This window comes from Aegilops tauschii, chromosome 7, assembly GCF_002575655.3.
Source record: "Aegilops tauschii subsp. strangulata cultivar AL8/78 chromosome 7, Aet v6.0, whole genome shotgun sequence".
Taxonomy (NCBI): domain Eukaryota; kingdom Viridiplantae; phylum Streptophyta; class Magnoliopsida; order Poales; family Poaceae; genus Aegilops; species Aegilops tauschii.
The window spans coordinates 57208-68936 of NC_053041.3; the positions used below are offsets into that span (position 1 = coordinate 57208).

Sequence of the window (11729 nt, forward strand, 5' to 3'; positions counted from 1 at the left end):
CGGACAGAAATAAAGCAGAAGAGAAAGGTAAAGTGTTGACATGGTTGAAGGACTTGTTTGTAATGTTATCTTTCTTTGGTTGTCATGCTTTGGGGATGTGTTGTGATCTTCGTTTGTTCACAATCACTTATGTAAAAAAAGGATTGTTGCCGACATAGTCGTGAGAGACGACGGTATCACTGATTAGTGTGTGATGTACAACCAGCGATGGATGCCAAATTGCCAACACAAGATCATTGATTAGACACTTCAGGCGCATAAAAGCGAATATGCCACAGATCAATCACATTATGAGCGACAATAAAAGCTTATCGACAAAATAAGTAGATATCATGCATCACATCAAAATTCCCATTTAATGCACTTGATATAACCTCAAGATACGATGCACTAAGAGTGTCCTTGTACCTTAGCTTGTGCTTTTGTGCTTAAATAGACAACAAAAATAGTACCAAAGAGTTGAAAATGACCATGACAAGGAAAAAATGGAGAACAAAGGTCAATGGTAACGTGTTTTCGGCGCATAAATGCGAATATGCCACAGATTGATCACATCATCGACACAACAAATAGATACATGCCAATTGGTAGCGTCACATCAAAATTTCCATTAAATGCCCACTATACAACCTTAAAATATGATGCATCGAGAGCGCCTTTATGTCATTATCTCTTACTTTATTCTCAAATAGATGCAGGTGTTTGTAAGTTTTGGGAAACAAAAAAGTGAGAGAGAGTTGAAAACAACAAGCAAAAAGTGGACAAGGGAAACCATCAGCAAGTGTTTGGGTGGTGCGGTGTGTTGCAATACCTGGACTCGACTACATTTTAACTATTTTTTTCCAATGTCCCGTGTGCATGTTTGAAGGAGTTGTATGTACTTTCAATTTCCTTTGGTTGACAAACGTGTTCTTTGTTGTCATTTTTAATTTGTTCACGGGTGCTTTGTAAATAAATGATTGTTACTGATGGTAGTACCACCGGTGAACGGGTGATGTAGAAGCGAAGATGCCAACCGAGATAAGTACGCATTTGACACATGAGTACAAACATTTCATTGACTCATCATGTTAGGTGTGGCAATAAAAGCTTCTAGACACTTAAAGATAGATATGGACCACTGAAAACATGACATGGAGATTTTCATTTAATCCATGCGTTCCAACCTTATATAAATATATGGTGCATTTGTGATTCTGTGCTTAAATAGATGGAGGGGTTTATAAGTTTGTCAACAAAACTGCGTGAGAGGGTTGAAAACGACCACGAGGAGAGAAAAAAATGGTCAACAGAGATAAGCCGTAACGCACTTTCAACGCATTAATTAGTACGAATACGCCACGCGGGACAATAAAAGCTCATGGACACAACAAGTAGATACCGACAACCGGAAGCGTAAACGTCGAGATTTTCATTTAATGCACGCGATACAACCTAAAGAGAGCGCATTTACATCGTTATCTCTTACTTTGTGCTCTAATAGATAGATTGTAGATGCAGGGGGGTTTGCAAGTTCTGGGAAACCAAAAAGTTTTTTATTATTTTTTGAGAAATTGGGAAACCAAAAAGTGAGAGAGAGAGAGCTGAAAAGGGGAGTAGAAAAACCATCCATCACCTCTCCTCTGCTCTGCTTCCCCTCTCCTCTCCTCTGCTCTGCTCCCAGACAGAAAGAAAGAAAGAAAGAAAGAAAGAAAGAAAAGCAGAGTAGGAGGAGAAAGGGGAAGTCTTTAGGCAGGCAGCGATGACGACCACCGCGGCGGGGTCGGAGTCGTCGTCCTCGTCGACCACGGCGGCGGCGGCGGTGCTGCCGGTGGGGTTCCGGTTCCGTCCGACGGACGAGGAGCTGGTGCGGCACTACCTCAAGGCCAAGATCGCGGGGCGGGCGCACCCGGACCTGCTGGCGATCCCGGACGTGGACCTGGCGGCGGTGGAGCCGTGGGACCTGCCCGCCCGCTCCGTCATCAAGTCCGACGACCCCGAGTGGTTCTTCTTCGCCCGCCGCGACCGCCCCAAGTACCCCGGCAAGTCCTCCCGCTCCTGCCGCTCCACCGCCGCCGGATACTGGAAGGCCACCGGCAAGGACCGCCTCATCCGGGCGCCCGGCCCCGGCGGCTGCAGGGGGAAGGGCGCCCTCATCGGCGTGAAGAAGACCCTGGTGTTCCACCGCGGCCGCGCCCCACGCGGCGCACGCACCCCGTGGATCATGCACGAGTACACCGCCACCGACCCAAACCCCCAATCCCAGTCCCAATCCCAATCTCAATCTGCAGGCCCCCAAAATGTAACCTTCCTCTTGTTGTTCTCCTCTGCTCTGCTCTGCTTCCATTGATTTGATTTGATTTGATTTCAGCTTGAATAAGTAGAGGAGTAATTCTTTCTTTCTGCCATGCCATGGATGTGGAATCAGATACCGTTAGGTTGCATTGCAGTCAGGCAGTCTACTCTATTTGCATCCAGGCGTCAAATCAGATAGATACTCTGCCTCTTGTATTGCTCTGCTCTGCTTCAGTTTCATGTCAACTAATCTATTTTGTTTGTTGCTTGTTTCTCACTTATTTATGCCTACTATATAGGTAGTATGGATATGAATATGAATGTGCTTGTTTTCCTCTGCTTCCATCTCAACTTTACATCAGTGTTAGCAGTACCAAACTATAATATTTGCAGTCAGCAGTTAGGATATTTATTATCGCTTGTATTGCTCTGTCTGTCTGTCGAATTGTTTTCCTCTTTATTTCTGTATATAATAGGAAGGATGGCTTGGAATCATGCATGCACACAACTTAGTCCAACAAGATCAGATCATCTGCCTCTTGTACTGCTCTGCTTCAATTTCAGTTCAGCTCATCTATTTTGTTTCTTCACATATAAGATATTGCATCTCATTCACTTGCTTGTTTCTCAATTATTTATACAACTATGGGTATGAATGTGCTAGCTAGCTTAAATACGTACAATTTGCTGTCTTGACAGGATTTGAACACTAACTAGGATAGGAGGACAGAGCATACTTCCTTCCTGGCAGGATGAATATGAATATGTTGTGTTCAAAATATCTTCTTCTTGTTTCTTCAGCGATGCTTCTTTCTTTCTTCTATGAATATGGATATGAATATGAATGCCCTAGCTAGCTGAGCAGCACCGTTTGCAGTCAGTCGGTAAGGTGTAGCTCACTCTATTCTTGGGCCAATTCTGCCTGCCATAACAATAGGACAGGGCATACTTGCAAGATGATGAAACCATGTATAATTATAATTGAGCAGTCAGTCAGTCACTAGTTGGTGTCTGTGTCGTTCGTAGGCTCTATGTCGCTCGTCAAGTCAGTACTTGGTGCAATAGGAATGGCCTGTATATTTTGTGGTAGCTAGGGCTTAAAAATCATCATTGTGCACTCAGTCAGTCAGTACCATTGTGAAGAAAGATAATGTACCTCGCCTCACTCACTTCTTGACAGAATCCTTTGTCAACTTGTCATAACACTAGGATTATAGTACATACTTGCAAGCTGATGAAATCATTTATATATCACTCGATGACTGTCTTGTTAATTTGTTTCTTCAGGATAGCTTTGTTCTGTACCGCCTGTTCAACAAGCAGGATGAAGAGACCCCGGCGCCCATTTCAGAACCCCCGTCCACGTCGCCTCCAGCCAATCCGCCGCTACAGCAAGCCGACGACACGGCCAGCGCCTCCATGGTGGAAGACAAGGCCTCGCCATCTGATTCGAGCCAGCTGACCCCGACCAATGCAACCACCGACCACTCCTCCACGGCCCATCTTCCTGCAGCCGCCGGCGATGCAGAGCAGACAGCGGATCAGGTGAACTGCTTGTTTTCCCTTTCCTGAGTACAGTATTATCTTCAGTCTGTTCCGCCTTTCAGTTGACTGAGAAATGTGTGTGTTTTCGTATCCATAAATTAAATTGCAGGAAGCTGCTTTTACTGCTTCGATGGAGCAGCTTCCAGACATACAGCTACAGGCCGAGCAGCAAAGACACGATGAGTTCCCTATATTCAATTCCCCGATGCGTCCTTACACGGATCTCCCGTTCGTCGGCAACATGGGTGATGAGCAGGAAGACTTTTCGATGTATCTGAACAACACCATAGGTGAGCAGGATGTGCAAGACATGTTGCTCAATCCAGCCGGCTCTACTACAGCTCCTCTTCCGTTCTGGTCCGCTAGCTCAGGTTCATGGACTCCTTATGATCTCCAAGATATGGGGGCAGCACCTTGGACGCAGCAGCAGCCTACAGCTCCAGCAGATTTGATGGACCCGCAACAAGGGATCGCGGCAAGGAGGATCCGGCTTGCGTACGCTGTTGAGAGGGCATCGGCGTCTCAGCCTGTATTAGCTTGTCACTCGGAAAGCGAAGAAGGTGAGGGCGAATCAGCAGGCTGTAGCACAGAGAGTTCATCCAGCAACCATGAGGAGGAGGATCATGTCGATGATGCCGTTTTCCAAACCATGGTATGTATGGTTCTTCTGACTAATTACCTTGAGTTATGCTCTCTTGAAAAAAAGACTTAGAGCAAGTCTACTTAGTAGTAGTATTTACTTTACTCATCATAATAATATGTCTGTGTTGCTCAGGCTGGAGATCTGATGCACAACATGGCTCCTGCTCAAGCACTAGTAGTTTCTCCGGTGGAAGTTGCAGACAAGCTCCAGCATCTATCATTCAATCTCAATGGTATGTAATATAATAAACCTTGCTTGTTCAGTTTTGAAAAGAGGAAGGGTAGCTTAGTGCCCGTATCCTGAGCTGTTTGGTAAATTTGGTGCCGTGCAGATAACAACATATTGGAACAAGAAGATGCCAAGCTGCCTGGTGGAGCTGTTCTGAAGCAGGATTCCGGTCGAAACGGGCACGACCAGGACGGACTCGTGCGCAACAGTGACTGCGTGCCTGGCCCTGGAGATTCATCTTCAGAAACAGCCGTGCGGAGGTCCCTCTGGCTGGCGCTCCTGGTGATGGCCCCTCTGCTTGTGCTTGTCTTGGCTGGTGTCTGGAGGTCACTGAGCTACCGGCCGGTGTAAACTAAACTAAACGGTTCCTCCTCATCGTTCTTCGTTGGTAGGCTCTCTCTCTATATATACTTGTGTTGGTGTTGGTGGTGTGGTGTATATACTTCACTTGGTGTCTGTCTGTCTGTGTGTGTTAAGTAACTTTAGGCTCTCTCTCTCTACCGTAATCGTATGGACTTTGTAATGTAGCCATCCCATTGACATGACATATTGGAGAGAGAAATCGACTTACAAACTCTATTGTCTATGCAAGCAAATGAATGAATGGATGATTGAGTCAGCAACTCCATGGCCATGAGCAGAGCATATACATATATGTGAGTGCAGTGCATCTCAAGTTGAGTTTCTGAATCCTCACAGCTTCATTTTTGCCTCAAGTTGTTCAGTTTCAGTGATAAGTCCTGCAGGAGTGACTGATCTGAATGTTGATCAGATCCAAACTCAGTTGATTCTTTCTACTCCCTCCGTTCCTAAATATAAGTCTTTCTAGAAATTTCAACAAGTGACTACATACAGAGAAAAATGAATGAATCTGTACTCTAAAATATGTCTACGTACATCTGTATGTTGTAGTCCATTTGAAATGTCTAAAAAGACTTATATTTAGGAACGGAGGGAGTATAAAGTAAGTGCATTGCGTTACATTACATATGCTTGAGGACCAACACCCCGAAACAAATGCTTTACAAATTCTTTCTAGCGTTGGACACGATGACCAGCACGAACGCGAAAGCCAAGATGCCGGGCACCGTGTGGACGACATCGCGGAGGCTCTGACAACAGCAAACAACACCTGCATCAGGATTCAGAAACAGTGGCCGGGCCAAGCCTCCCGATGTGAGACCTCTGGAGTATTTGGCTTCAGAAAAGGAGCTGCGGATAGAAACAACTTATTAGTTTGGTAATTTTAGGATTTATTAAAATCAAAAGCTTAATGAGACGACACTTAGCAATGCCTCATAAGATGAAATATATGCATATCTTAATACTATTTTGAATGCTTTATAAATTATTGCGAAACTCAAACAAAATACAACAAAATGAGTATCAATATTCTTTCCTGAATTTTATAATAATTATCCATTGTTGTTTATTCTTTATGTTTACCACAAATGCTTCAACGATGTTTGAGTAGGTCTTGATAAACTTCTTACTACACGCAAATATGTTTAGCCGCTGGGACACCAACGTCGCCCCTCGCCTCCCTGACGTCCGCCGCTGTGTGGTGGATAGCCGCGCCAAGGCACACTCTGCTGCACTTGAAGAATATCACATGAAACATAGCCAAGATGTCGTCGTCGAGGCCGCTAGCGTCGGCCGAGGGGACAAGGGTTCGCTCCAGCTCGTCGGAGCGGCCAAGTCGCCGAGGACATTGATATGACGATAAAGATACAATAAGTGGGCACACATTAAAATTCTCAATAATTATTCAGCAAACCATACACCGGATCGATTATGAAAAGACGATACATTGCACAATAACTCTGAAAATCTAAACATGACCATGGTCGCCTATAATAAAATATATGTCCATATCTATAATTTTTTATGCTTCCATTGTTCCACATTATTAATGTCACCAATCACAACCTTATTCTAAGAGGATGGAATATATAGAATTCAACACCGTTGATGTAATTTATAGTTTATACTTCTTCATGTATTCACGGAATATGACTTGGTCATAAATGGGCTTATTGTCTTCTGATAAAAGCTCCTTTATCGGGCCATATGGCCTATCAAGATCATCAGCGCTTAGAAAGCATGCAATTGAGATACGTGGCTCTACAGTTGGTCTTAGCAGAACTCGGTGCTCCACGCTCTTGAACTTCCCGTTTGTAATAATCTGCACAATTACAAAAAGGACAAATAAGAATTGATTTCAAACAATCCATCATAGAGATCAATGATGGTGTATGGTATTATGGTGAGTAACAACATATCTTTTAGTTAAGTATAGTTTAATTTATTAAACAATACTGTTTATGACAAACAAAATATTGCAAATTTATCACGAATAAAATGATTTTGTATGATAATTAAATTATTCTTCAAATTTAGAATTGTGTCAAAACCGTCCTTCAATCTTAAATAACAAATAAAGATCAATTTACAAAAACTCACATCAACAACTAGAATACAAATATGTATGTGCTTGGTCCAATATCAATTGGTAATGTCATTTCTTATCAAAATTTATATATTTACTAATAGTTTAGAGTTTACACACCGTTTTAATATAATTTTAAAATTAAATACTAGAAGTTGAGACAATGAGAGATTGGGGAATATACTATATATTTTTCTGAAACTTATCACTGCAGGGTAAAACCGCTATCCAGCTTTATATATTATAGCTCTACTATTAGAAAGAGAAACGTACAGGTTTCACAAAAAGTGCTGGTACCCATAAAATATGTAATTTATATATTAGCTTAAATATGCCTATACAAATAGAATTGTATACTAACAATAAAAATAATTTATTTTAAATATAATGTATAGATGAATATTGTAAGCACAAAAATAGATCATAAGATAGTTAATTTATGATGGAAAATAAATAAATACGAGTGAATGTACAAAAAATATTTAATTAATGTATAGCAATTTGGTTAGGTGAAAGTGTGACAGTACCTGCATCATGTCAGCAATATTGGCCAGCAACGCACCCTTGACCGGAGGAACATCAATCCAAACATCTTGATGAAGAACTTGAAGGCCGCCGACACTATCTTGGAGGAGCAAGGTGAGGAACCCGAGGTCAGCATGCTTGGTCCCACCCATGGTCAAATGTGGCTGGGGACATATCGGGAAATAGTGACACGCCATTGACCTTGCACTGAAGCATCTTGTGCTTGTGCTTGCTAGATAATCACTTCCAAGACCTAAAGCTTCCGAAAATAACTCAGACATGTACTCCTTCACTTCTTCTCTGTACACTTTCACAATGTTACCAAAAAATATAATTTTATCTCTATTATAAACGAAAGCACCCTCAACTTCAGTTGAAAAATAATTAAAAAGTTAGTGGGTGAAGTTAATTATATACTACCTCTGTACTGAAATACTTGTAGTTTGGGGAACTTGTACTAGTTTCTCCCAGCTACAAGTATTGTGGTACAGAGGGAGTATAATGGAGGGATGACCTGCAGATTTGTGGTATTGCTTCAAAGCTTTGAGGGTCTTGTAGGACCTTGCAAGACAAGGTGTCTCTCCAGTCGGCCGGAGTTGTTTCGTTGAGATCTCCATGGAAGCTGAACAAGTTAACCTTCCGAGCAAAGTCACGCGAGTACCACTTTGCCTTGTCCTCCTGAGCTGAGGAAGCTCATGGAAAGCTCGGACTCCTCTCTGGATTCCCTCCATGACGCCAAGAGGAATCCCATGGTTCACCAGCTGAAAGAATCCCCATGACTCGGCCGCGTTCCTTATCTCCTCCACCATCTCCTTTCGACACTCGGAGGAATCAAACCTTAACCCGGTGAGATCGATCACAGGGAAATGAAGGCTGCGAATAGCTGAGGCATCTTCTTCAGGTTCAGGGAGTGAAGAGCTGAGGAGATCCTCTGGAGGGTGTATGAACATGGAGGGAAGCTTGGTGACACCGTGGAAGGCTTTGATCTCCATGTCAGGCTGGTTGTAATCCACCACAACTGATGCCATGGTTTGTTTGGTTAAGCAAGAACAAGTTTGGTTTGGATTGCTCTGGTGTTCTGCTCTATTTATATGGGCGAGTTAATGAGTTGAAGATAAGATGAGTGAGACTTGTTTACCAAGTAGAGTGTTGAAAAAAGGACGGCTCTCTTAATTTCTACGCCTGCTGTGCAATTTTTCTTTTACTTCTAGACCAACCATTATCTTTGAAGGGCTTGGCTGAAGGAGATCAACATCATGATATTGACCAACCTGCACGTTTGGTCTGATTTTCAACAATACTGATACTGTAGCACACAGCTTTCTTTGAATAAAAAAAATCAACAATACTGTCTGCCGCGCTTGCTTCAAGATTCAGCGATTTCCTTTTTCACCTTCACCAACCATTGTTTCCTGTTTAACGGCGCAGGTGCTTTTCTCGGACCAGACGCAGACGCCCAGCGCGACCGCGGCCCCAGTGACCGAAGGCCGCCGCGCCGAAAAGATAAGGACACACACATACATCCAACACGCCTGTACCAGCCTTCGCCATCTGTGGCTTTGAGTACCGATGTATGTGCCCCTTCCAGATGGAAGAGAACTTAGATCCTATAGGACCAGCGCACAAACAACAACTATCGCCGTTGAAGAGAATTTTAAATCCAAAGGATACAACCTGTAGATAGACGAACACACACAAACAAGATCTTCTTCTTCTTCTTCTTCCTGACCAAACAGAGCACGCTCACAAGGCGAATAGAAAATGGGACATTTTTTTACTTCTGCTTTGGTACACCTCTAAATAGATATATACACCTTGCTTACCCACGAAAAAGAGCGCTCATACCTAGAGGTGGTTAGGTTTTCTCCTCCCTCCCGCTGGCGTCGACGCTGGTCTGCCTCGTCTCCTGTGGCCTTAGGGCCATGAAGGCGTGGTGGATCCCGACCCTTGCCGGCAGAAGAGCTTCGTTTTTGGATGCTTTTTTGAGTTTTCTTAGGTTTGTGTTATGCTCAGAGACGAGGCGGCGGCAGCTCTTTGAAGATGGAATAGGTTCTCCCGATGAATAGGAGTCCCTGGCCACATGTCCCATTTTGACTACCTTCTTTACTTTTTGAATCAAAATTAATATTGAGTATATTTTCAAAATTAATATTTTGTTGCTTTCAAATTTAACTCGAAACATGACTGGAACATTTACACGTTTTATTAATTATAATTTTTCGGTGAGGAATATCTGCATCTTTCTCACACGTGTGTCCTACGTGCACATTCTTCTAGTACATCAAATTCCGAGTCAAGCTTCAAAGAAGCAAATAATAATAATTTTTTGAAACATATTCAACATTGACCTTATTTCAAAGGTCTCGTCTAGACAAAAATCACAGTAAAAACGGATCTTAAATCGAACATCCGGTTCAAAATATATGAACCATTTTGTGTTTGGGCAAAAAAAAAAAAGCGTACAGATTTTTTATGGGAGTGTGTGCTGCGGAGTGCGGATTAGTTTGTACAAACAGTGAGGTTGTCTCTGCAAAAATGGTATAGTCCAACTTTTGACCAGAATCTGATCCATTACTTTTTCATCTAAGGGTCCTGAATCTACTGGTGCATTGGGTGCACAATTTGAATGGGTGCGCAGGATACATTCTCTTAGTATGACGACTTCCCAACAATCCACTACAACAGGGTTTTATCTGGCTCCAGTGAGGGAGGGGAGATGACGGCGACGCGTCTTCGGCTCACTTCCGTGCTTGTAGTCGTTGCTAGGTGATCTATGGATCTAGATGCAATTTTATTCTTTCTAGTATATTCGTTGTACTGTCATGATTGATGATAAATAGATTCGACCCTATATATCCCTTCATAATAAAGGGCAGGATGGTCCTCCTAAAGTAAGTCAGCTGCACCGATACGTGTGCGACTCGGCCGACCCATTAAGCCATGTCCCTCCTATCAGATATAAGAAGCCAATTTCCCAGGCTTTTCCTCCTCCTCCTCCTCAGAATTTCGCTGATGTCTTGGCGGCAATGGTTGAGGAGGGCGACACCGGAAGGGCCGACGAGCCCACTGACAATGGGACGTCCTTGGAATGTGCCCCTGCAAATCCCCCGCTCTCGTCGAATGCGAATGAGGATCAGACTCATGCCTCCGGGGCACTGTTGTCGGGGAGCTTAACTCCCCTGTTCGCCAGGCGAAAGAGCAATATCTAGTCCTCCACACCATCGTATCCGCCTACAACCACCGATTCATCGACCACTCTCATTCCAAGTGTTGCTACTCCTGCAGCGCCGTTAGGTCCTGCCACCACGCCAGAGACCACACACACTTCCGAGGAGATATCGGTGATGCCTTCTGTGGCCGTGGCGATTAATCTGTGCACTACCGGGAGGAGAGCAAGTCATGAATGGACCTTGTGTTGACATCGGCACATAGGAGCACCCTCAAGATTACGAGGGAGGGAGGGAGCGAGCCAACACCATGAACCAAGGCATGAATGACATGACATACATTTTTGCGGCTGATCATGCTCTTCAAATTTATGCATGACAGTGAGAATTTGCAGTTGCAGAAAACCATACCATTTAAATCTAAACCAGCCATGGTTGAGGACATGCCAATATTTAGTTGCATAAAACATGCATGACTATTGAGTCTGTACCAGTCAATAGTATAATTTATTTAGTTTCTAGGGTATAGGATTATCAATCTTAGATGCAATTAATTAAATAGGTTCCACAAAGTAGTGCGTATAATTTATTTTTAAAAAGTCAAACTTTAAAAAGTTTAGGTTGATACCCGTTGACATGACATATTGGAATTGTCTATGCAAGCAAATGAATGAATGGACGATTGAGTTATGTTAGCAACTCCATGACCTCATTCATATGGGAATGGGAGCAGAGCAGAGCATACATATGTGAGTGCAGTGCAGTGCAGTGCATCTCAAGTTGAGTTTCTGAATCCTCACAGCACAACTACAGCTTTGATGACAGGAGTCTATCTCAACTACTGATCTGAATATTGATCAGATCCAAGCTCCTTCGCAGGTTGATTCTTTCCTCTCTA

The 11729-nt window shown here is 43.3% G+C and overlaps 2 protein-coding genes across 2 annotated transcripts; one reads left to right on the forward strand and one right to left on the reverse strand.

Annotated features, from left to right (window-relative positions):
- The first annotated feature begins 1623 nt into the window (after positions 1 to 1623).
- LOC109757228 (uncharacterized) lies at positions 1624 to 5313 on the forward strand. Its single transcript, XM_020316057.4, has 5 exons — positions 1624 to 2281; positions 3562 to 3819; positions 3929 to 4471; positions 4595 to 4694; positions 4794 to 5313. Exons 1-5 carry the CDS (start codon positions 1742 to 1744, stop codon positions 5039 to 5041), a joined length of 1689 nt encoding a protein of 562 aa, XP_020171646.1. The 5' UTR covers positions 1624 to 1741; the 3' UTR covers positions 5042 to 5313.
- Positions 5314 to 6260: 947 nt separating this feature from the next.
- LOC109757227 (1-aminocyclopropane-1-carboxylate oxidase homolog 12) lies at positions 6261 to 9083 on the reverse strand. Its single transcript, XM_073503161.1, has 3 exons — positions 8179 to 9083; positions 7667 to 8031; positions 6261 to 6875 (listed from the first exon to the last, which is right to left on the reverse strand). The coding sequence occupies exons 1-3, from the start codon at positions 8690 to 8692 to the stop codon at positions 6669 to 6671; spliced, it is 1086 nt and encodes a 361-aa protein (XP_073359262.1). The 5' UTR covers positions 8693 to 9083; the 3' UTR covers positions 6261 to 6668.
- Between the last annotated feature and the right edge of the window lie 2646 nt (positions 9084 to 11729).